The sequence below is a fragment of the Haematobia irritans genome, chromosome 1 (assembly GCF_050003625.1).
Source record: "Haematobia irritans isolate KBUSLIRL chromosome 1, ASM5000362v1, whole genome shotgun sequence".
Lineage (NCBI taxonomy): Eukaryota > Metazoa > Arthropoda > Insecta > Diptera > Muscidae > Haematobia > Haematobia irritans.
The window spans coordinates 72,145,217-72,172,706 of NC_134397.1; the positions used below are offsets into that span (position 1 = coordinate 72,145,217).

Sequence of the window (27,490 nt, forward strand, 5' to 3'; positions counted from 1 at the left end):
TATTATTATTTTTTTTTTTGATTAGGTTAGGTATAGTGGCAGTCCGATATTTCAGGCTCAGTTAGATTATTTAGTCCATTGTGACTAGAGGTGTGCACGTGAGTAATATGTTACTCACGCTCATGCATACTCACGACGGAAAAATCTTACTCACGCACACTACCAAACGATATTGTTTGGTAGGACTCACGCACACTCACGAAAAAAAAATGTGTACTACCGCACATTCACGCACGACATGTTGTGACTCACGGAAAATACAGTGACTCACGAAAAATATCGTGATTCACGAATAATTTTATGACTAATTTTCTTTAGGGACGTATTTGAAAACATGAGCATGATTAAAATCGACAGCGTTATTCAACTCTTAACATCCCAGGTGTCACTAAAATTGTAAATGAATTCATTTTATGTCCGCGGGCGGGATTTTTTCGTGAGCGTATTTTTCCGAAATTCGTTACTCACGCACACTCACGAAGAAATTATTTTCGTGACTCACGCTCATGCACGACTTATGGTTTGTTAATCACGCACACTCACGCCGTAACCATCAGTGTGACTCAAGACTCACGCGTGAGTCACGTAATTTTTCGTGATTCACAATAATTTCGTGTCACACGCACACCTCTAATTGTGACACCACAGTGACAAACTCCACTCCTATCACTGAGTGCTGCCTGATTTCATGTTTAGCTCAATCAAAAGGGACCACCTTTTTATAGCCGAGAGAATCTTTAAAACATTCAGAAATGTCACCAGCATTACTGAGAGGGGTTAATACACCGCTGAAAGACTTTTTGGTGTTCGTTTGAAACCCACGACCCTGGGTATGCCATGCTTAACCATAGTTTTAATTTTAATAGTAAATTTAATTTTGATTAAATGTAAATTTCCATTTTTAATTTAAGATTTTAATTTTATTTCATTAATTTTGATTTTGATTTTAATTTTAGTTTTAATTAAAAATTTTAGATAATAAATTAAAATTTTAATTTTAATAGTACTTTTAATTTTAATTAAATTTAAATTTTATTTAAAACATATAAATATAAATTTAATTATAGCATTAACTTTAATGTTAATTTTATTTTAAAAGTTCAATTTAAAACAAAAATCGAAAAACTTACATCCATATTTCGGTATCCATTTGGTATCTGGTGATATGCCACGAATTCCAAAACGTCGTCCATTCATTTGATAACACTGTTGCTCTCGCGCATCCATCGAACCCGGAGGACAATTTTGTGTATTGCATGAACGATACTTCTTGTGAGCGCCTTTACAATATTTTCCACCATATTTCGCCGCAGGATTATCACATTTCCTTTGACTCTCTTGTACACCACCACCACACGATAAACTACAAGGACTCCATGGGCTCCAAGCACCCCAACCACCGTTAATAGGTTCATGGGGATAACCATCACGTGGTACACATTCTCCCTTCATACACCAATCGCGATTACCATTGCAAGGTGTACCATCGGCCCAAGGTAATTGGCTGGAACGACAGTTCACATTGCTATAATGCGATTTACACCACAAACGTTTGCAGTCGGCTTCGTGTGAACAAAAAACTGATTCATTGCCATGGATTAGTTTACATTGTTGATCCAGAGAATAGATTTCACCGGGTTGGCGGGTATTATAGTTGACCATATAATTTGTGGGTGTATCTTCGAGACAAGAGATATCATGTTTTCTAGGGGAAACCAAAAGAAAAAATCACAATTGGAAAAATATTAAAAACACAATTGGAAAAATATTTTTCTAAGGGAAAGTAAAAAAGAAACACATATGAAAATATATTTTTGTTTTTTGAAAAATTTGTATGAAAAACAAAGCATGACCCCTAAAGAAGGGAAAAGAAACAAAACTCACTCAAAAAATTCCGAAACATAATGCCTTGAACATTCGGACCATGACCATGGGTGAATATCTTTCTCCATAACACTGGACATAATGTGACGATTTTTCCTAACTCCTGCCCTGTGGAATTGCTTGCATCGGTAGTCATCATCATGGGGCATATTTAAACTAAATTAAATAAAATGCAATTGTTATTATTGTACTTTGCTCTTAAAAACCTATTTCTGTTTCAATTGCGAAATTGATTTATTCAATTAATTTTTTAATTGAATTGGTGATATATTTTGTCTACGTATGAAGCAGGACTTTTTACTTAATTTTTCTTTAATTTTTTGACTTACATATGACCCAATTCATGGGCTATGGTAAATGCCGCTGGGAGTCCATTATCCTGTACAATCGAACATGATTTCTTGCGACACACTGTTCCCAGCTCTGCAAGACCTAATGTATCACATTTGGTTTCTTTATCCTTGCGACAAATTTTATCCCTGTAAATGAGAGAAGCAGAAACAAACGATAAATAATTATTTTTGAATATTCTTAATTGTGGAGATAATAACTATGCAATATATCAAAAATGGCGTAACACATGTATATTTATAAAATATTTCATAGTTGAATACGTTGTAAGTTATAATTTAACAATATTTTTTTATACCCTCCACCATAGGATGGGGGTATATTAACTTTGTCATTCCGTTTGTAACACATCGAAATATTGCTCTAAGACCCCAAAAATAAAGTATATATATTCTGGGTCGTGGTGAAATTCTGAGTCGATCTTAGCATGTCCGTCCGTCCGTCCGTTGAAATCACGCTAACTTCCAAACGAAACAAGCTATCGACTTCAAACTTGGCACAAGTAGTTGTTATTGATGTAGGTCGGATGGCATGGGCCATATCGGCCCACTTTTACGTATAGCTCTAGTAGCCATGCAAAAATTGGTCCATATCGGTCGATAATTATATATAGCCCCCATATAAACCGATCCCCAAATTTGAACTTCGGAGCCTCTAAGAGAAGCCAATTTCATCCGATCCGGCTGGAATTTGGTACATGGTGTTAGTATATGGTTTCTAACAACCGTGCAAAAATTGGTCCATATCGGTCCATAATTATATATAGCCCCCATATAAATCGATCCCCATAGAATCGATCCTATAGAAAATTTTGTCAAATTTTATTTCTATAAAAAATTTTGGGAAAATGTTCTTCCTATAGAAAATGTTTTCAAAATTTTAATTCTATTGAAAATTCTGTCAAAATTTTATTTCTATAGAAAATTTTGTCAAAATTTTAATTCTATAGAAAATTTTGTCAAAATTCTATAGAAAATTTTGTCAAAATTTTATTCCTATAGGAAATTTTGTCAAATTTTATTTCTATAGAATATTTTGGCAAAATTTTCTTTCTATAGAAAATATTTTCAAAATTTTAATTCTATTGAAAATTTTGCCAAATTTTATTTCTATAGAAGATTTTGTCAAAATTTTATTTCTATACAAAATGTTGTCAAAAATTTTTTTCTATAGAAAATTTTGTCAAAATTTTATTTCTATAGAAAATTTTGTCAAAATTTTATTTCTGTAGAAAATTTTGTCAAAATTTTATTCCTATAGAAAATGTTGTCAAATTTTATTTCTATAGAAAATTTTGGCAAAATTTTCTTTCTATAGAAAATGTTTTCAAATTTTAATTCTATTGAAAATTTTGTCAAAATTTTATATCTATAGAAAATGTTGTCAAAAGATTGTCAAACGTAATTATATACGTATTAGAAGACTGTGTTAGAAAGTTTTAAGATACCTTGCCATCGGCAAGTGTTACCGCAATCCAAGTAATTCGATTGTGGATGACAGTCTTCAGTAGAAGTTTCTACGCAATGTACAAAATATGTTATCAAGGACAAATTTGTTTAAAATAATGAAATTTTTATTAAAATAAAAGTCATAATCTTTGCTTCAAAATTTTTTCATTATTTCGGAAATTGGCGTCCCTCCCTTAATGTCTTTGAACTAAGGTAAATTTTCCTTCAAGTAAAGAAACATATTTTTTTATTTAAAGAAATCGTCCTTAAATTAACTGAAATATTGAATTTGCAGATTTAAGATAAAAACATCAAATATAGGCTAAGACTTATTTCGAGGATTTAGCATTTTTAGTTTAAAGTTTTTTTTGACATTAAGAAAACAATTTTTACTTTAAAATATCAGCTATAATTTGGATTTCTAAACTGGTAATAGATAGATATACCTCGAAAAGAAAATGAAAAAAGGAGCAGAGAATTGGAATATGGATATATTGATACTAGGAGACAAATTTGAATTTATACGGGTTTTTTTCTGTTTTTTTTTTCATGTTCTATCAGAGTCCTTTCAAAATGTGTTAACGACAACTTAAATTTTCCAATTCAGACTTGATTTCAAGTCGAAACTATTCTATGTTTCAAGACAAACAATCTTAAATATAATATTGGTAGAATTCCTGATGTTTTGGTAGATATTGCAAAATAGTCCTCTCCAACTAAGAGGTACTTCACAAATTTTCTATAGAAATAAAATTTTGACAATTTTTTCTATAGAAATAAATTCTTAACAAAAGTTTCTATAGAAATACAATTTAGACAACATTTTCTACAAGAATAAAATTTAGACAAAATTTTCTATAGAAATAAAAGATTGACAAAATTTGCTATAGAAATAAAATTTTGACAAAATTTTCTACAGAAATAAAATTTTGACAAAATTTTCTTTAGAAATAAAATTTTGACAAAATTTTCTACAGAAATAAAATGTTGGCAAAATTTTCTATGGAAATACAGTTTTGACACAATTTTCAATAGAAATAAAATTTTATAAAATGAGATTTTATGTCTTTGTAGCTTTTTGATAAAATGTTCTATAGAAATAAAATTTTGACAATATTTTCTATAGAAATAAATTTTTGACAAAATTTTCTATAGAAATAACATTTTGACAAAATTTTCTTTAGAAATAAAGTTTTGACAAAATTTTCTATAGAAATAAAATTTTGACAAAATTTTCTATAGAAATAAAATTTTGACAAAATTTTCTATAGAAATAAAATTTTGACAAAATTTTCTTTAGAAATAAAATTTTGACAAAATTTTCTACAGAAATAAAAGGTTGGCAAAATTTTCTATGGAAATACAGTTTTGACAAAATTTTCAATATAAATAATATTTTGCCAAAATTTGCTATAGAAATACAAGTTTTCTATAGAAATAAAATTTTATAAAATAAGATTGTTTGTCATTCTAGTTTTTTGATAAAATTTCCTTTAGAAATAAAATTTTGACAAAATTTTCTATAGAACTAATATTTTGACAAAATTTTCTATAAAAATAAAATTTTGACAAAATTTTCTATAAAAATAAAATTTTGACAACATTTTCTATAAAAATAAAATATTGACAAAATTTGCTATAGAAATACAAGTTTTCTATAGAAATAAAATTTTGCAAAAAAAAAAGATTGTTTGTCTTTGTATTTTTTTGATAAAATTTTCTATACAGAAATAAAATTTTGACAATATTTCCAATAAAAATAAATTTTTGACAAAATTTTCTATAGAAATAACATTTTGACAAAATTTTCTTTAGAAATAAAATTTTGACAAAATTTTCTATAAAAATAAAATTTTGACAAAATTTTCTTTAGAAATAAAATTTTGACAAAATTTTCTACAGAAATAAAATGTTGGAAAATTTTTCTATAGAAATACAATTTTGACAAAATTTTCAATAAAAATAAAATATTGAAAAAATTTTCTATAGAAATACAAGTTTTCTATAGAAATAAATTTTTAGAAAATAAGATTGTTTGTCTTTGTAGAAACCGATTTCCAGTTTTTGCTTAGAGAAGCAAATTTCATCCGATCCATATAAATTTTGGTACGTGGTGTTAGTATCACGCGATCGGTCCATATCCGTCCTGAATTATATATAGCCCCTATATAAACCGATTCCCAGATTTTGTTATATAGGTAAATCCTACACACACTAAAAATATTTTGGTCTTCAATCACAAAATTAATTGATCCCATTAATTTTTAATTAGAATGTCCTCATTCACAGAAAGGATAGTAGCAATCACTACAGTCAATTAAAATATTAATTGATACAACTAATTATTGTGATTGAATTTTGTTGCAATTTAAATATTTGCTGAATCAGTGAAATTTTTAATTGAATATTTTTTTTTACAAATCAGTTAAAATTTTAATTAGAAAACTGTTCACGATATGTTTTTCTGTGTATGCGAATAATATTTCTCTATAGTAATACCAAGAGCTAAATTTTAAACTTAGATGTGATGCAAACCACAAATCATGATAAACGAAATCATTCATTCATTGATGGTAAGTCATTATTCTCCAGCACACGGTATTGCTAGGATGTTTTTATATGAGCTATTTATTGAGTTTTTACTGGATTATCCTGTTGCACTTAAACACAAAGAAAATGTCATTAAAATTCAGCCAACGAGGCTGTTTTATTAATATAAAAAATATATTCGTTAGGACTATGAAAGTTTTCATAAATAGTATGAAATGTTTCACCATTGAAGAGAAAAAACTATTACAGTGAAACCTTTCTAATTTGGACACTCTGCAACCCGGAAACCTCCCGAGGGGAATTTTGCTATATTAACACATTAAAATTAACCTTTCATACTTGGACACCTCTCAAAGGTGGACAACATTTAGGCGACCGTGGGTGACCACCTTTCCGGGGTTTCACTGTATAAAAAGAAACAGTTTCATAGTATTTATAAAATTGTTAGATTATAACCTGTTAAGAACAAATTTCATTAATATAACGAAGTTTCAGGTATCATTGTAGGATGTTGCCTGTTTTTAAATGGCACAAGAAAAACTTTTCCCACCTGTAGTTTGTGTTTCTTTAGATTTATGACAAAACTGCCTACGTTGAAAAATATATTTGGATATGCATTTGCCTTAATAAGACAAATGTAAATTAATTGGCTATTTGTTTATGAAGTAATTAGATGGAAAAAATATGCAATTAATATTTTCTTCATAAAAAATACAGCCTACTATCATTCGGTTCTCAAGGTATTTGAGATATCGATAACCTTGCCACCTAAAAGCTCATGTTCACCATGTACAGGCTTTGATAGCCCACTTATGCGATATATAAATGGACATAATTATTCAAGGTCATGACAGACAAACAAAAAAAACTAGAATATTAAATTGGCCCCATTTGGCCTCTTTCGGCTAGCTGTCAAATTTTTTGACATACTATAATTCAAAAAAAAAAAAAAATTAATAAAAACAAACACCACCAATAACAACTGCAGACAAATTGCAGCAGCTTTAACATTTGAAGCACTTACCTGGTTATTAACATCGCTGTATCATAATGAAAACCACTTGAGGCTACATGAGCACAGAACGACTCCAAGACGGTTTGATTTGAGGCACTTTTACGACGCGGTCTTTTGAAGTCTTGCATTACCAGAATATTGGCCACAGACACACGTATGGTATTGCCAATCGATGCATCCGAAAATACATTCGAGACAATGGACATTAGGGTCAGAATATACGAGGTTAGATCATCCTTGTGGAATTCCTTCATGGTCCTATCGACGGTAACCAATAATTCGATGGTGTATTGATTGTCTTCAGAGTCACGTTTCTTACGTCTCAGCTTGGGCAATACACTTTGTTCGATCTCGCCCAGATTGATGTCAAGAGCGGAGACAGCATGTCTGGCATTGCGACGTGAATGCCGCCAGACTTTATGAACGATGTCAGACGTTGCGGAGGCATTGGGGCTATAGGAATCTTGTGTTTGATTGTTCACCGGTTGTATGAGTAAAGAACCGAAACTTGTTTTGATATAGCCCGTCTAAGATCAATCCAAGCCAATAACCAGCATCAATAACATGAAAATAAAATAAACAAAAAATATAATTTGTGTGTGTTGTTTTTGTTGTTTTTGCTATTTTCTTTCATCAATTTTTCTTGTAAATTATGACAACGGCTAGCAATTAATAGAATATGGGCAAAATAAAATTATAAACATGAATATTTATGAGATCCATTGATAGATGACAAATGATGTTGTTTGCATATGAATTATCAGGCCCCTTTCACTTTCGCTCTCTCTCTCACTCTCATACACAAACACACACTGCCTACCATAAAGTAGTTGATCTCTATACGAGAACTACTTTATGGTAGGCAGTGTGTGTTTGTGTATGAGAGTGAGAGAGAGCTAAAGAGAAAGGGGCCTGATAATTCATATGCATTCCTTCTTTATGGCTATGTATTGGGGGTCACATTGTCCACCATATTTTAATATTTAATTAATGGATTTTCCCATACTTACCATGCCATGACATAGAGACACCGCCACCGCTGATTGATCATCACCTTGCACATGACCTTTATAGTAACAGCCCAAATAGTGTCCTTCCTGTAGATCCACCTCTTCCGAGCGATTATTCAAGATGTTAATGACCTGTTTTGTGTTAAATCACATGTAGAAAAGGATAGAAATTTTTATTAATTAATCATAATAACTTTAGGAAAGCCAACTAAAACTAAATAATTGCAAGAGTTTTATTGCAAACTATAACCGATATAAAAAACCACAGAGGTGGATGCAAAACCAAAAATTCTACTAAAAATCTGTCATTTGTGAAGAACTGAATCAGAACTGATCAGAACTCTTTTGTATGATCGTTATGACATCCTACAAAATTTATGTTTTGATCATCTTAATTTAATTTACACGCACATCCTTGTTTATGGTATCCGTTTATCTCAATGAATTTTGTTTCGCTTCAAAAAATAATTGTAACAATAAATGGTCTAAAATTTTGTTTCCCAGAAACATAAATAGAAATTTGACGTTTCTCGTCGGATAATATTTAATGCGTTCTTCGGGTATATTTATCTCCCAGGTTTATATATCAGGATCTATTACGATTCACAAACTCACGTATCCCGTATTTAACTTTTTTTCTCCCGTTCGTTAAAAATTCAAGACTTGTTTACGGTAAATAAAGGCTTTCGCATATATATATATATATATATATATATATACATATATATATATATATATATATATATATATATATATATATATATATATATATATATATATATATATAATATATATATATATATATATATATATATATATATATATATATATATATATATATATATATATATATATATATATATATATATATATATATATATATATATATATATATATATATATATATATATATATATATATATATATATATATATATATAATAGAAAATGTAAAAAAGTGATGGATTTTTTTTTTTAATTTTAAATTAATTTTTAAATCAAACTAAAAACACTAACCCCCATTTTCATGAAGCTCCGTTAGTGCTCCGTTAACTAACGAACTTTTAAACCGTATTGTGAACATAGCTGCCATCTTGCCTGTATATTCCACATGTCAGTTAGGAACTTAACTGTTGAAAATTTTTCAGTTAAAGTTAACCGGAAAGAAGATATTTGCAATTTACTTTCTGTTAACTGGGAGTTAAAGCCTAACGGAGCTACATGAAAATGGCCGTAAGTCTGTTAAAAAAAGTATTTGAATATAGTTAGTTAGGGAGCCACCCTGGTGCAATATTTAGCATGCCCACCTTGCATACACAAGATCGTGGGTTCGATTCCTGCTTCGACCGAACACCAAAAAGTTTTTCATCGGCGGATTATCCCACCTCAGTAATGCTGGTGACATTTTTGAGGGTTTCAAAGCTTCTCTAAGTGGTTTTACTGCAATGTGGAACGCCGTTCGGACTCGGCTATAAAATGAGGTCCTTGTCATTGAGCTTAACATGGAATCGGGCAGCAGAAGTTCACCAATGTGGTATCACAATGGACTGAATAGTCTAAGTGAGCCTAATAGATCGGGCTGCCACCTAACCTAACCTAACTAACCTACGTTTTGAACGAAAAAATTTGTTGAGTTTTGCAATCAACATCAATTAAAATTTTAATTGAGTCAATTTATAATAAATTAAAATTTTCGAATGAAATCAATTAATTTTTTAATCAAGTATTTTTATACCCACCACCATAGAATGGTGACGGGGGTATAATAAGTTTGTCATTCCGTTTGTAACACATCGAAATATCGATTTCCGACTATATAAAGTATATATATTCTTGATCAGGGAGAAATTCTAAGACGATATAACGATGTCCGTCTGTCTGTCTGTTGTAATCACGCTACAGTCTTCAATAATGAAGCAATCGTGTTGAAATTTTTCACAAACTCTTTTGTCTGCAGGCAGGTCAAGTTCGAAGATGGGCTATATCGGTCCAGGTCTTGATATAGTCCCCATATAAACCGACCTCCCGATTTGGGAGCCCTCCTGAAATGTCAAAGGAAACCCTAATATTTGGTTCATGGTGGTGGGTAATTAAGATTCGGCCCGGCCGTTCGTCCGTTCGTTAGTGCTGTATATACTTGTTTTGTTTTTTTATCCATTGATACTATCATTTGCGTTATTGAAGACATTTCAATTAAAAAATTAATTGGATCAATTAATTTTGTAATTGAATCAGAAAAAAATGTTGGTGTGTATTAAGACTAAAAACATCGTCCAGATAAATATGGGGGGGGGGGGGGTGGTTAATATGTTTCTAGGGGCCCCTGTACCTCTCTAGCTACGCCAATGCATTTTTGCCATGATAGTTAGAGTGGCGTATATACTTACCCTAAATGTTTTTGGTGGTATAAATGAGGTATCTTGGCTCAATACCAAATGCAAACGTTTGCCAAATGCATTCAATATATATTCCGGATGTGGATCCCAAATTTGACTAGATTTACTACGAAATGTACCTGTTCCACTAAATGCGGAAAAATAATCTGAAAAGAAAAACAAAAAAAAAATTATATATATTGAAATTCATTAATAAAATCTGTAAATCAAATTAATTACTAATTGCAAGTCTTATAAACATAAAAAGAATAATATCACACAAACTACGTTAATTAAATTATGTTTAATTTTCACAAATTAATTCTATGAAATATTTTTTTTTTTTTTTTTTTTTGCATTTAAAAGGCATTTCTATTTGTAATGTTTTTTATCATATTTCAAATACGTTACTAACCTTTATTATTTCTATTATCTAAATTCCTTTTTGATTCATATAACAAATCATCGGCACTCAAGGAAAAATTATGAAATTTTATCGGTGTAACTAAATCACTGGTATATTCATCTGGTATACTATGGCTAAAATCTTCGATATCATTTTCAATATCATTTGATAGATCTGTAAAGAAAGAGAGAGAGAGAATAATAAAAGTGGAATATTATATTAGATATAAAAAAATTAATTGATGCGATTGTTACAATTAGTTTTTGTGATTGACTTTTGTTTCAATTAAAAATTTGTTGAGACAATGAGATTATTTATTGATTTTTTTTTAAATTCAATTACAATTTTAATTGGAAAAATGTTGGTGATATTTTTTTTTGTGTAGGAGCAAAATAATCCATGGATTCCATGTTCCTCTTCCGAAGATCTCTCAACCTCTGCCACCTCGTTAATATTAACAAAATGTCTGGTATATCTGGGTATTGTAAACCAGAAGAGAGACTAAGAAATACACTGTATTATTCCGAAAATAAATATTGTCCTAATACAAAAGATAAGGTGTCCTTAATGTTGAAATCGAAGTAGACGTTTCGATAATATGACAGTTGTATCGTCTAAAGCTGAGTACTATGTTCAGTTTTCAAGCTGAAAACCAGCTTTTTTTCACAGTTACTTTACTTAATTAATTAATTTAGAAATATAAAATGATTATCAATCAATTCATTGGATCTTTTCCATCCATTATTTGATAAGACTTGATAAAAATATAATAGTCTTCATATATATTTTTATACTTTTAATTTAGTGTTTTGGTGAAAACCCCGAACATAGTACTCACCTTAAAAGTATGCAAAGAAAACTATCTATACTAGATAAACCCTTGACCCGTCAATGTCAAAGTTTTTATCGATGAATTGAAAATAAAATGAGTCGTAGGTTCGGAATTTCTTCCGTAACTGACTTCTCGAGTTAACAACTTTTTTCAAAAAAAAAAAGTAGAAAAGTTCAAGTTGTTTTATAGTAAACTAGCGTAACCCGGCCCGCTTCGCTGCGCCTTCCGAAGCGTATTTGGAGGAACATTTTGCGTTAACTTAGTCAACTATATCCTTCGTGCTGAAAACAAATTCGAAAAGATTTGAATTCTTTTAAACAAATCGGACTACTTGATTTTTCGTTTATAGGTACAAATACGGCGGGAGAGGGTGTACCTTCTTCTATATTTCTTGTGAATTTTAAGTGTGGTTTGTCAAGGAAAGGTATCCTTCTCCTCAACATATCTGAAAATTAAGCATTATATTATAATAACATACAAAGAATTACTGTTTCCCATCCAATAAATCGCAAAAGGCAAAAGTAGTAAAAAATTTTACCACATTAACATTTGCTAAAATGTTGGAAAATAATGCACCCCTACGTTGGCTGCCAATTTCATGTAAATTTAAGTTCTTTACTAAAAAGAAGTCTGGCAGAAGCCTGTGCAAAAATCATAAAATTATGTACCGAGTTCCCATTTACGGACAACCCTCTACTTTCAACTTAAGAAAAAAAAAACGGACAAAAGGGAACCCTCTCTTTACTAATAAGAAGTCTGGAAGAAAGAAGCCTGTGCAAAAATCATAAAATTATATATCGAGTTCCCATTTACGGACAACCCTCCACTTTTAATTTAAGAGAAAAAACCGACAAAAGGGAACTCTCTCCCCACTCTCCTGATATCGGACTATCACGTACCCTATATAAATTTCGCAACTACTCCCTATAAATTCTATCCAAGTAAATCGACAAAGTTTATTTCAATTTTCCCCTTCCCCAACCAGATATCGAAAAATCATATATTAATTTAAAAATCATGTATAAATTTCATCACCTCCTCCCACGTTCCCTGTAAATTTCAAGTAGATCGGAGATGTTTAATTTTTGCTCTATTGTTTTAAAGGGACGTCACTTTCCCCGATACAATATCGACAAACACCGTAGTGAATAGCACCCTAACTTTCCTTCAAGTGTGGGGCAATTAAGGTTGCCTCTTCATTTATAACCTTTTCCCCCGCTTCCTTTGTAAATTTCAAGAAAACTTAAATTTTTTTATATTTCATGTTAGCCTGATACCGAAACAGGCAATTGACGTCCAAATGCATTATATCTAATTATACAATTATTTTTCGAGCTTTATGGACAGATATAGATTAAGGAACATGGTTAATAGAGCCATTTTTTTGCAGTTTTAGAGGAGGACCTCCTCCCCGACCAAATGTCGAAAAGCGTATCTTTTGTAAACGTCCCAGAAAATGTCAAGCAAATTATAAGCCTAAAGGGGCGGCCTCTCTTCCGTCCAAAAATCACAAAATCAGGTATCAACTATTACGGATCTCTCCCCAGTCCTCTGTAAATTTCAAGTAACTCGGTAAAGTTTAATTGTTTCTCTGTATGTACTTAAGGGAAGCGGATGTCTCCCTATGTCCTTTTATTTTAATTAAAAAATCAGGAACATGATATAAATATCATAACCTCACCCATTTTTCCGTAAAATTTCAGTCGGGGGAGTTTAGTTTTGTTTTCACTGTACTTTAAAAAAAGTCGGGCAAAGGGGTGGCCCCCTCCCCGACCAAATATCGAAAAATAATGTAGCGGATTTTTGTCTAGATGCCAACCCCAACATTCAATGAAAATTTCATGCAAATCGCATAATTTTGTTCCAAGTTTCAAAAAGTAAGGCAAGGGGGAGGTCCCCTCCCCGTCCGCATATGAAATCATCAGGTACCCCATAATAATTCCATAACCTCACCGCATGTTCTCTTTAAATCTCAGATAATTTAGAGAATTTTAGTTTTTTTCAGTGTACTTTAAAAAAAGTCGAACAAAGGGGAGGTCCCCCTCCGCCACCAAATATCGAAATATAAAGTAGCGGATCTTTGTCTAGTTGCCAATCCCAACCTTCAATGAAAATTTCAAGCAAATCGGTCAACTTTGGTCCAATTTTCAAAAAGTCCGACAAAGGAGAGGTCCCCCTCCGCGACCAGGTGTCAAAAAATGAGGTACCCTAATTCACCACATGAACGTCCTCTATGATCTCTGAAAGTTTCAAGTAAATCGGTTCAGCCGTTTCGGAGCCAACTCGTTTCATACAAACAAACAAACAAATAAACAAACATAGATTGAATTTTATATATATAGATTTCACATTCAATTACATGACTATTGGTATTTCAGTTTGAAAATTTTGTCAAATCAAATAACTGAATTTTGATTAAAAAAATAAAATGATTTTTTAAGCTGACAAATCATCGAAAAATCCAAAGTCGTGACATCAAATGTTGACTTGTTCATATTTTTAAATAGTAGAAAAGTATATTTTTTCATATTAAAAAAAGCTTTCCTACTATGTCAGACACTTGTATAGCCTGAAAGTATGCAAAATATTACGATTATATTAGGTAAATAAGGTTAATACCCTGAGCTGATTTACAAAAAAAAAAAAAAAATAAATAAATCTAGTTCGACATTTTGTTTTTCTTTTGAAAATTGAGTTGAGTGAATTAACAAAAAATCGAAAAGTTGGTTTGAATTGAAAGGAAAATGTGATTTAGGTATACTCATCGAAAAGTCGATAGGAGCGATCGGCTTTGTAATTGTCGCAAAAGCCAAAATTCGATTTTATTAATTTTGTAAAAAGTCGAAAATTTAATTTTTTATATTTTGAAGAAATATTCGACTTTTTCGACAACGTTTAGTTCATACTATGCCGGATACTTATATCGCCAGAAAGTATGCAATGAAAATTATTTATAGTAGGCAAACGGCTTACTTTCACAGTTGCAGCTGTTGGAACACTTCTAAAGTGGTATATATTTCACTGTTTGCTAGATTGCTAGCACTCTTAATGGTTTGATAGATTTCACAAGATATTCCTCTCCAACTAAGGGCATGATCACACTAGGCAAATATTTGACAGACATCAAACAAAAAAATCGTCGCCAAAGTCAAACCATCAAACATTGTTAGCTCATATTTGTTGCCTAACGTCACAATTTTGACAAACATTTCTACAGAAATAAAATTTTGACAACATTTTCTATAGAAATAAAATTTTTACAAATTTTCCTATAGAAATAAAATTTTGACAAAATATTCTATAGAAATACAATTTTGACAAAATATTCTATAGAAATAAAATTTTGAAAAATTTTCTATAGAAATAAAATTTTGACAAAATTTTCTATAGATATAAAATCTTGATTTTCTATGGAAATAAAATTTTGACTAAATTTTCTATAGAAATAAAATTTTTACAAAATGTGCAATAGAAATGAAATTTTGACAAAATTTTCTCTAGAAATAAAATTTTTACAAAATTTTCTTTAGAAATAAAATATGGACGAAATTTTCTATAGAAATAAACTTTGGACAAAATTTGGAAATAAAATCTTGACAAATTTTTCTATAGAAATAGAATCTTGACAAATTTTTCTATAGAAATAAAATTTTTACAAAATTTTCTATAGAAACAAAATTTGGACAAAATTTTCTATGGAAATAAAATTTGGACAAAATTTTCTATAGAAATAAAATTTTGGCAAAATTTTCTATAGATATAAAATCTTTATTTTCTATGGAAATAAAATCTTGATTTTCTATGGAAATAAAATCTTGATTTTCTATGGAAATAAAATCTTGATTTTCTATGGAAATAAAATCTTGACAAAATTTTCTATAGAAATAAAATTTTTACAAAATGTGCAATAGAAATGAAATGTTGACAAAATTTTCTCTAGAAATAAAATTTGGACAAAATTTTCTATAGAAGTAAAATATGGACGAAACTTTCTATCGAAAAAAACTTTGGACACAATTTGGAAATAAAATCTTGACAAATTTTTCTATAGAAATAAAATTTTGACAAAATTTTCTATAGAAATAAAATTTGGACAAAATTTTCTATAGATATAAAATTTTGGTAAAATTTTATATAGGAATAAAATTTTTACAAAACTGCCTATAGAAATAAAATTTTTACAAAATGTGCAATAGAAATAAAATTTTGACAAAATTTTCTATAGAAATAAAATTTTGACAAAATTTGGAAATAAAATCTTGACAAATTTTTCTATAGAAATAAAATTTTGACAAAATTTTCTATACAAATAAAATTTTGACAAATTTTTCTACAGAAATAAAATTTTGACAAATTGTTTATAGAAATAAAATTTTGACAAATTTTTCTATAGAAATACAATATTGAAAAAATCTTCTATAGAAATAAAATATTGACAAAATTCTATAGAAATAAAATTTGACAAAAATTTCTGTAGAAATAAAATGTTGAAGATATTTTCTATACAAATAAAATTTTGACAAATTTTTCTACAGAAGTAAAATTTCGACAAAATATTCTATACAAATTGTATTTGTATAGTTTTCTTTAGAATAACAATATTGACAAAATTTTCTATACAGATACATTTTTTACGAAATTTTCTATACAAATAAAATTTTGACAAATGTTTCTACAGAAATAAAATTTTTACAAAATTTTCTATAGAAATAAAAATTTGACAAAATTAGCTATTGAAATTGTATTTCTATAGTTTTCTATAGAAATACAATATTGACAAAATTTTCTATAGAAATACAATATTGACAAAATTTTCTATAGAAATAAAATGTTGAAAAATTTTTCTATAGAAATAAAATGTTGAAAAAATATTCTATAGAAATAAAATTTTGACAAACTTTTCTACATAAATAAAATTTTGACAAAATTGTTTATAGATATAAAATTTTGAAAAAATTTCGATAGAAATAAAATGTTGACAAAATTTTTTATATAAATAAAATTTTGACAAATTTTTCTATAGAAATAAAATTTCTGTTGTTTTTTATTGCAGCTTTAAACCATACATTGGCTAAACTATAAGTGTAGCTTAACCAACAGAGGAAAATAATGTTTGTCAAATTTATTTGGGCAAAGCCCTATAGACTACAAGATGGTTGGAATTTTTGTTTTGAATTTATTTCGGCATAAGCCGGCTATCATGGAAAAATTTTGTCAAATATTTGCCTAGTTTGACCATTTTTGTTAAAATTTTCTGCAACCGTGGTTACTTCCCTGGGCGGCCAAGGATGACATTGCTTCATAAAAATTCTTTGCTCAAAACTAAACTTACCATCTCCAATACCCCAGGGTTCTTCATCACCCTCAAAGGTCTGATTAACATTATAGGAATTAATATCGGTTATATCATACAATCTTCCACCTCCGCCAACGCCATCAATAGTTCGGACATCATCAATATCGTCACCATCATCCGATCCGATTATATCATCAAAGATATGTCTAATGGTCGATGTCGTCGTCGTTGTTGTCGTTATTGTCGATTTTGTTGGCAATGATATTAAAGGCGGTGATGGCGGCGTTGTCGTCGTCGTTATTATCCCCACTGATGTGGGTATTGTTATCGCTATACTAGTGGTGGATGTTGTTGTTGTGGATGATGTTGACCAATTACTAACGATAGTTTTGTGTGTGGATGATGGTTTACTGGTGATTGTGTCCTTGACTGGCAGTGAAAAGAAAATGATAAGGCCAAGGATTATGAAGAGGCAGGTGGTAAGGATGAGAAATGCATTGTGTTTCCAATGGGTCGACATGTTGCTGCATTTATTGCGGTAGAACCACCATTCACAAGTTTTCTTAAGGACAAGCTGAAAGAGAAGAAACAGAAAATAGTTTTAATTATCAGGATCATTAGTAATTTTATACTAATAGGATATTTTTGGTATATTTTGTCACTTTCCTAATTTAAAGATTGTAGTGCTTAAAAGAGCTCTAACACTTCTCTTTATTGTTTGCTTTGTTTTTTTTTTTAGCTCCTTAAATTTGTGCAGTTTCATGATATGCATGTTAATTCGACCACAAGAGTTATTTTATCACGTCTCCTATACCTTCCCTGATGGTCTTCTTAACACATTTGAATTTTCCCTTCCCTTTCTACACCCTTTTAGGTCTTTCCAATATATATTGATTGTTATAATCATGTGAAAATATTTCAGCATGCTTCTTCAATCGGCCTATGGACATGGGCCAAGTGGTTCAGATGTCTTGCAAATTGTTCAACAGCCCATTGAAAGGCAATTCCAAGAAGTTCACCTAGTATTCCAATAAAACACTTGTGTGATATTTGATTTCTTTTCATTTTCATTTCGCATCAACAATCTACAGGGTGTGAACATCACGCTGTGTAGACGTTTTCAGCACAACTTGAGCTGAAAGCAAACAAACAATAGACCGACCTAAACACGCACGCACACTTCACTCGAATTTACCTAAATCCTCATTTTAAGTAGTTCACACAGTCTGTGTATAGGCCTATTAACAAGCCATCACATAAACTGGTGATATGGGTGACTACACAACTAGATTAGAAATAAGAATTAAAATTTAAATTAAAATCATAAGTTTGATTAAATTTTTGCCATAATTGAAGAAATAGGCCGATTATACCTATCGATATCGTCATAAGACTATTCAGCTCATTATGATACCACAGTGCTGAACTTCACTCTACATATAATTCTTATGAACTCCAAAATCACTAAATCGAAAGTATTTGTTTTCAAAATAAATTGTACATGATTTTTATTTATTTAAAGGCTATTGATAGATGAAATTAAGATATAATCCTTAGGAACTCCTAAAAGTGTGCAAAGCTTTTTTTGAACATTTTAGCCCTATTTGTATTTAGGTCCAGGCCTAACGGAAAGCTACCAAAATCAAATAAAAATAGCTTCATGGCATTTAATGTGCCACATTTTAGCCAGATTAGAATGTTGGAAAAATCAAAAAACAATAAAAATATTCCCAAGTACATGGAAGTGTAAAGATTTTGTTAACAATACAAGGAAATTCATAATAGTTCAAAATGTATATTCTGTCTGATCGGAAAATCAAATAGAATTCTTCTAAGGAGCTATGCCAGTGTCCTTCATATTTTGCAATGAATTTAAGGTATGTTGCAGCTTTTATTCCAATCGAAATCGCCCTTAGACTATTCAGTCCATTATGTTACCGCAGTGTCAACTTATCTCTACATAACATTCTTATGAGCTCCAAAATCACTAATTCGCTAGTAATTATTGTCAAAAAAAATTTCAAATAAATGAAGATTATTGAAAGATAAATTTAGGATATAATCCTTAGAAACTCCAAAAAATGTGCAAAATTCTATAGAAAATTTTGTCAACATTTTATTTCTATAGAAAATTTGGTCAAAGTTTTATTTCTATAGAAAATTTGTCAAAATTTCATTTCTATTGAAAACTTTGTCAACATTTTATTTCTATAGAAAATTTTGTCAATATTTTATTTCTATATAAAATTTGGTCAATGTTTTATTTTTATAGAAAATTTGGTCAAAATTTTATTTCTATAGAAAATTTTGTCAAAATTTTATTTAGATAAGAAATTTTGTCAAAATTTTATTTCTATAGAAAATTTTGTCAAAATTTTATATCTATAGAAAATTTTCTCAAAATTTTATTTCTATAGAAAATTTTGTCAAAATTTTATTTCTATAGAATATTTGGTCAAAGTTTTATTTCTATAGAAAATTTGATTTCTATAGAAAATTTTGTCAAAATTTTATTTCTATAGAAAATTTTGTCAAAATTTTATTTCTATAGAAAATTTTCTCAAAATTTTATTTCTATAGAAAATTTTGTCAAAATTATATTTCTATAGAATATTTGGTCAAAGTTTTATTTATATAGAAAATTTGGTCAAAATTTTATTTCTATAGAAAATTTTGTCAAAATTTCATTTCTATTGAAAATTTTGTCAAAATTTCATTTCTATTAAAAATTTTGTCAACATTTTATTTCTGTAGAAAATTTTCTCACAATTTTATTTCTATAGAAAATTTTGTCAAAATTATATTTCAATAGAATATTTGGTCAAAGTTTTATTTCTATAGAAAATTTGGTCAAAATTTTATTTAGATAAGAAATTTTGTCAAAATTTTATTTCTATAGAAAATTTTCTCAAAATTTTATTTCTATAGAAAATTTTGTCAAAATTATATTTCTATAGAATATTTGGTCAAAGTTTTATTTCTATAGAAAATTTGGTCAAAATTTTATTTCTATAGAAAATTTTGTCAAAATTTCATTTCTATTGAAAATTTTGTCAAAATTTCATTTCTATTGAAAATTTTGGCAACATTTTATTTCTATAGAAAATTTCGTCAAAATTTTATTTCTATAGAAAATTTTGTCAAAATTTTATTTAGATAAGAAATTTTGTCAAAATTTTAGTTCTATAGAAAATTTTGTCAAAATTTTATTTCTATAGAAAATTTTCTCAAAATTTTATTTCTATAGAAAATTTTGTCAAAATTTTATTTCTATAGAATATTTGGTCACAGTTTTATTTCTATAGAAAATTTGGTAAAAATTTTATTTCTATAGAAAATTTTGTCAACATTTTATTTCTATAGAAAATTTTGTCACAATTTAATTTCTATAAAAAATTTTGTCAATATTTTATTTCTATCGAAAATTTAGTCATCATTTTATTTCCATAGAAAATTTTCTCAACATTTTATTTCTATAGAAAATGTTCTCAACATTTTATTTCTATAGAAAATTTTGTCAAAATTTTATTTATATAGAAAATCTTGTCAAAATTTTATATCTATAGAAAATTTTGTGAAAATTTTATTTCTATAGAAAATTTTGTCAAAACTTTATTTCTATCGACAATTTTGTCAAAATGTGAATTCTAAAGCAAAGTATGTCAAAATGTTATTTCTATAGAAAATTTTGTCAAAATTTTATTTCTATAGAAAATTTTATAAAAATTTTATTTCTATAAAATATTTTGTCAAAATTTTATTTCTATAAAAAATTTTGTCAAAATTTTATTTCTATAGAAAATTTTGTCAAAATTTTATTTCTATAAAAAATTTTGTCAAAATTTTATTTCTATAGAAAATTTTGTCAAAATTTTATTTCTTGTTGTTGTTTTTTTGATTTCATTTCTATTGAAAATTCAAAATTTCATTTCTATCGAAATTTTTGTCAAAATTTCATTTCTATTGAAAATTTTGTCAACATTTTATTTCTATAGAAAATTTTGTCAATATTTTATTTCTATAGAAAATTTGGTAAAAGTTTTATTTTTATAGAAAATTTGGTCAACATTTTATTTCTATAGAAAATTTTGTCAAAATTATTTCTATAGAAAATTTTGTCAAAATTTTATTTCTATAGAAAATTTTCTCAAAATTTTATTTCTATAGAAAATTTTGTCAAAATTTTATTTCTATAGAATATTTGGTCAAAGTTTTATTTCTATAGAAAATTTGGTCAAAATTTATTGTCAACATTTTATTTCTATAGAAAATTTTGTCACAATTTAATTTCTATAGAAAATTTTGTCAATATTTTATTTCTATCGAAAATTTAGTCATCATTTTATTTCCATAGAAAATTTTCTCAACATTTTATTTCTATAGAAAATTTTCTCAACATTTTATTTCTATAGAAAATTTTCTCAAAATTTTATTTCTATAGAAAATTTTGTCAAAATTGTATTTCTATAGAAAATTTTGGCAACATTTTATTTCTATAGAAAATTTTCTCAAAATTTTATTTCTATAGAAAAATTTGTCAAAATTTTATTTATATAGAAAATCTTGTCAAAATTTTATATCTATAGAAAATTTTGTGAAAATTTTATTTCTATAGAAAATTTTGTCAAAACTTTATTTCTATCGAAAATTTTGTCAAAACTTTATTTCTATCGACAATTTTGTGAAAATGTGAATTCTAAAGCAAATTATGTCAAAATGTTATTTCTATAGAAAATTTTGTCAAAATTTTATTTCTATAGAAAATTTTATCAAAATTTTATTTCTATAAAATATTTTGTCAAAATTTCATTTCTATAAAAAAAAACAACAACAAGAAATAAAATTTTGAAAAAATTTTCTATAGAAATAAAATTTTGACAACATTTTATTTCTTGTTGTTGTTTTTTTGATTTCAGCTTAAAACCATGCATTGACTAAACTACAAGTGTAGCTTAACCAACAGAGGAAAAGAATGTTTGTCAAAATTATTTGAGCAAAGCCCTATAGACTGCAAGATGGTTGGATGGACGCACGTTTCGGAATTGCCACATTCCTCATCAGCATCCTCTACTTGCAGCAAAACTATCAACCAATTATCAGAATAAATTCAGGTAATTCATTAAACCCAACAATGAACCACACTTGAACCTTCCGAAAAAAGGTTTTACATGATAGCTGGCTTATGCTGAAATAAATTCGTACAAACATAACAAACAAAACAACAATAGCAAAACAAAACGAATAAAAAAAATTATTTCTATAGAAAATTTTGTCAAAATTTTATTTCTATAGAAAATTTTGTAAAAATTTTGTTTCTATAGAAAATTTTGTCAAAATTTATTTCTATAGAAAAATTTGTCAAAATTTTATTTCTATAGAAAATTTTGTCAATCTATTTCTTAAGAAATAAATTGACAAAATTGTCAATTTATTTTATTTCTAAGGAAAATTTTGTCAACATTTTATTTCTATAGAAAATTTTGTCAACATGTTATTTCTGTTAACAAATTTCTCAAAATTTATTTCTATAGAAAATTTTGTCAAAATTTTATTTCTATAGAAAATTTTATCAAAATTTTATTTCTATAGAAAATTTTGTCAAAATTTTATTTCTATAGAAAATTTTGTCAAAATTATATTTCTATAGAAAATTTTTTTAAAAATTCTGTTTCTATAGAAAATTTTCTCAAAATTTAATTTCTATAGTAAATTTTTTTAAAAATTCTGTTTCTATAGAAAATTTTCTCAAAATTTTATTCTTATGGAAAATTTTGTCAAATAATTGTTTCTATAGAAAATTTTGTCAAAATTTTATTTCCTCAGAAAATTTTCTCAACAATTTATTTCTATAGAATATTTTGTCAAAATTTTATTTCTATAGACAATTATGTCAAAATTTTATTTCTATAGAAAATTTTATCAAACTTTATTTATTTCGAAAATTTTGTCAAAATTTTATTTTTATTGAAATTTTGTCAAAACTTTATTTTTATAGAAAATTTTGTAAAAATTTTATTTCTATAGAAAATATTGTCAAAACTTTATTTCTATCGAAAATTTTGCCAAAACTTTATTTCTATAAAAAATTATGTCAAAATGTGATTTCTAAAGAAAATTTTGTCAAAATGTGATTTCTAAAAAAATTTTGTTTGTACAGAAAATTTTGCCAATTTTTTTTTATAGAAACTTTGTGAATATTTTGCAAAATTTACCAAAACATCAGGAATTCTACCAATCTACCAAACAGTAAACAATCTACGATGGTTGGTAGAATTCTACCAAATGTTAAAAAAAAATCCCAATTTTACCTGTTCTATCTCCAGTATAGGCCTAATGGAAAGCTACCAAAATCAAATAAAAATAGCTTCGTGCCATTTAATTTGCTACATTATAGCTAGAGTAGGTAACGTGGGAAAAAATCGAAAAACAATAAAAACAATTCCTAAGTACATAGAAGTGTAAAGATTTTGTTAACAATAGAAGAGATGCTGTTTGTTGTCTTAAGGACCATATTGCGAATGTGAAGAATTGAGTCGTCAAAAGCGATACTTAAATGCAAACAATTGAAAATAGCTTACACATCGTTATTATCTGTTGCTCATATTCTTCACACTTGTAATTGTTTCCTTATGCCAGAGCGTATACCAAGTGCTATTTTGTGAATATTAGGTTTTTGGTCTATCTACATCTTGTACTCACCTCACATCATAAGCAATTATCATAATCATTAAAATTGTAATTACAAGTGGTGATTTTATATTAGATTCTCTATATTCATTATACCAAAGTCCAAGAATTTACCCTGAGGTATTGGATACATAGATATTCAATGATTTCAAAGTACATAGTTATTGAATTACAAAATTTGTTAGTCAATACCTAGTTATAATTTTTAATAAAAAGCGATACGCAATTGTCTTCATCGGGGAGAAATATGCCAATAGATTGAAGTCATTCCTTTTAATGGTCCCTCTGTTTTTATGAAAAAAAGGAATCAAAATTTGTAAAACGTGTACCGAAACCGTTTTTCTTTTGTTAGAGATTTTTGAATTACTTCGAAAATTTCAAACTTTTATCACCTAAGAAAAATTTTTGTTAAAAAATTTTTATTTCTGCAATAGAAAAAATAATTTTTGATACAAAAACATAGTCCACAGTAATGACGGAATCTTCCAAACATTTTTGGAATATTGCAATTTTTATTCCAATCGAAATCGCCATAAGCCAATTCAGTCCATTATGTTACCACAGTAGTGAACTTCTCTCTACACTGAAAAAAATATTGTCGTGAGGTCAAAGATTTCATGTCTTTAAAATACGAATACAAATTTTGCTTAGCATAGAAGACGCATTTCTCTAAAATAAAGTTATTTTCCTTGTCCAAAAGTCGATAAACTTTTCAATGAAGTCGTATTGTACTTATAATTAAGTGATTTGACTTAAAAATGGGTATCTTAACATGAAAGAAAAAATTTATAGACTAAGGTCAACTTGAATTTAATAATTCAGAAAAATTCTTTAAATTTAATGAAATTGTCTTTAAATTTGTTGTCTTTTTGCATCTTGACTACAAAGCAAAAAATCGTTCAAATATAGGACATGTTTTTCAAAACTTTATTTTAAAGAAGTTTTTTACTTCAAACATAGCATAATTTCTACTGGATGTCGAGTCCTAATTTGGAAAATAAAGTTGCCGTTAACTCGTTTTTAGAGGACTTTGATAGCATATGAAGAAAAAAAGCTGAGAAAGCGAAAAATTAAAATTTGCTTCCTAGAAGCAAGTACACAAAACCTAAATTTAAAAGAGAATTGTGTCTTAAAAGTATCCTTACTTGTATTCTCCGCTTCTTTGGCTCGGAATCAATACTAAATTTTTTAAAGTAAAGACAAAATCTTTGGAACCGAGTATGCTTTTTTTTCAGTGTACATATAATTCTTATGAACTTCAAAATCACCAATAAGCTAGTAATTATTTTTAAAATAAATTATAAACAAGTATATACGGCCGTAAGTTCGGCCAGGCCGAAGCTTATGTACCCTCCACCATGGATTGCGTAAAAACTTCTACTGAAGACCGTCATCCACAATCTAATTACTTGGGTTGCGGTAACACTTGCCGATGGCAAGGTATCTTAAAACTTAATAGCACCGTCTTCTAAATTGCAAGGTAGTCCATACGTGGTATATATTAAACTAAAAAAGACCGATTAAATACGTATATAATTAAGTTTGACAAAAGTTTCTATAGAAATAAAATTTGGACAAAATTTTCTATAGAAATAAAATTTTGACAAAATTTTCTATAGAAATAAAATTTTGACAAAATTTTCTATAGAAATAAAATTTTGGTACATTATTTTTGGCTCTAGTGGCAACCATGATTATGAACCGATATGAACCAATTTTTGTGTGATTGGGGATCGGCTATATATAACTATAGACCGATATGGACCAATTTTGGCATGGTTGTGATAGGCCATATACTAACACCACGTACCAAATTTCAACCGGATCGGATGAATTTTGCTTCTCCAAGAGGTTCCGGAGATCAAATCTGGGGATGGGTTTATATGGGGGCTATATATATTATGGACCGATATGGACCAATTTGTGCATGGTTGTTAGAGACCATATAATAACACCACGTACCAAATTTCAACCGGATCGGATGAATTTTTCTCCTCCAAAAGGCTCCGGAGGACAAATTTGGGGATCGGTTTATATGGGGGCTATATATAATAATGGACCGATGTGGACCAATTTTGGCACAGTTGTTAGAGATCATATACTTACACCATGTACCAAATTTCAGCCGGATCAAATGAAATTTGCTTCTCTTAGAGGCTTCGCAAGCCAAATCTGGGGATCGGTTTATATGGGGGCTATATATAATTATGGACCGATGTGGACCAATTTTTGCATGTTTATTAAATACCATATACTGGCACTACGTACCAAATAACAACTACTAGTGCCAAGTTAAAAGTCGATAGCTTGTTTCGTTCGGAAGTTAGCGTGAACAGACGGACATGCTTATGTTAGATCGACTCAGAATTTCACCACGACCAAGAATATATATACTTTATGGGGTCTTAGAGCATCCTATGGTGGAGGGTATAAAGGGTGATACGGTCATTTGGTCAATATAAACTTGACGTATTTCTTTCAATTTTGCATTTAAAAAACCTGAACACCCCTCATTTTGAAGGTGTGTGTGTAGAATGTTGCTCCTATTTTGATTTTGGAATTCACTCTTCAGTTGTCAAAATGCCGTCCAAGCAAGAAGAGTAGCGTATCAAAATTTTCCTCGCGCATCGAGCGAAACCCTATCCTCCGCAAATAAGCTGGGTGTATCGTCTACAACCGTGCATCGAGCCAAAAAAGAGCCGGACTATCGACTTACAAGAAGGTAGTGACTCCAAATCGCGATGATAAACAAAATACGACGGCCAAAGCGCGATCCCGGAGGCTGTACACGACGATGCTGACGAAGTTTGACTGCGTGGTAATGGACGACGAAACCTACGTCAAAGCCGACTACAAGCAGCTTCCGGGACAGGAGTTTTATACGGCAAAAGGAAGGGGAAAGGTAGCCGATATTTTCAAGCACATAAAACTGTCAAAGTTCGCAAAGAAATATCTGGTTTGGCAAGCCATCTGTACCTGTGGCTTTAAAAGCAGCATTTTCATAGCTTTCGGGCACTGTCAACCAAGAAATTTACGTGAAAGAGTGTTTGAATAAACGCCTGCTGCCTTTCCTGAAGAAACACGGTTGTTCCGTACTGTTTTGGCCGGATTTGGCATCTTGCCATTACGGTAAAAAGGCCATGGAGTGGTACGCCGCCAACAACGTGCAGGTGGTTCCCAAGGACAAGAACCCTCCCAACACGCCAGAGCTCCGCCCAATTGAGAAATACTGGGCTATGGTCAAGCGGAACCTAAAGAAGACCAAAAACACTGCTAAGGACGAGCAGCAGTTCAAGGCAAACTGGCTTTCTGCGGCGAAGAAGGTGGACAAGGTGGCTGTACAAAATCTGATGGCAGGTGTCAAGCGTGAGGCCCGTCAATTCGGATTTGGAAAAGCGAAAGCCTAACTGAATATTTTTCCTGAATTTTATAGTAATTGAACTTGAAAAAGAAATTTAATTTGATTTTTTAAATAAACGATTTCACCGATTTACACGCGTTTTCCCTTGACCAAATTTTGACCGTATCACCCTTTAATAACATATTCATTTGTTTATAGGCTATTGAAAGATAAAATAATATAGCGATGTCTCCATGAAGTTTACAGGAAACAAGTCCAAGTTTTTTGGAATTTCTC

At 29.0% G+C, this 27,490-nt stretch overlaps 1 protein-coding gene across 5 annotated transcripts in view; it reads right to left on the bottom strand.

The window, feature by feature from the left end:
• AdamTS-A (ADAM metallopeptidase with thrombospondin type 1 motif A) overlaps positions 1 to 27,490 on the bottom strand; it is a 432,888-nt gene that overhangs the window by 47,241 nt on the left and 358,157 nt on the right. For all 5 annotated transcript variants that reach the window (XM_075290739.1, XM_075290738.1, XM_075290741.1 and 2 more), the window contains exons 2-9: positions 17,203 to 17,740; positions 11,048 to 11,212; positions 10,645 to 10,799; positions 8,259 to 8,390; positions 7,258 to 7,775; positions 2,214 to 2,363; positions 1,885 to 2,040; positions 1,131 to 1,705 (exon numbers count right to left, since the gene is read on the bottom strand). In XM_075290739.1, the coding sequence (XP_075146854.1) occupies positions 1,131 to 1,705; positions 1,885 to 2,040; positions 2,214 to 2,363; positions 7,258 to 7,775; positions 8,259 to 8,390; positions 10,645 to 10,799; positions 11,048 to 11,212; positions 17,203 to 17,740 (2,389 nt within the window). The remainder of the gene's footprint in view (positions 1 to 1,130; positions 1,706 to 1,884; positions 2,041 to 2,213; positions 2,364 to 7,257; positions 7,776 to 8,258; positions 8,391 to 10,644; positions 10,800 to 11,047; positions 11,213 to 17,202; positions 17,741 to 27,490) is intronic.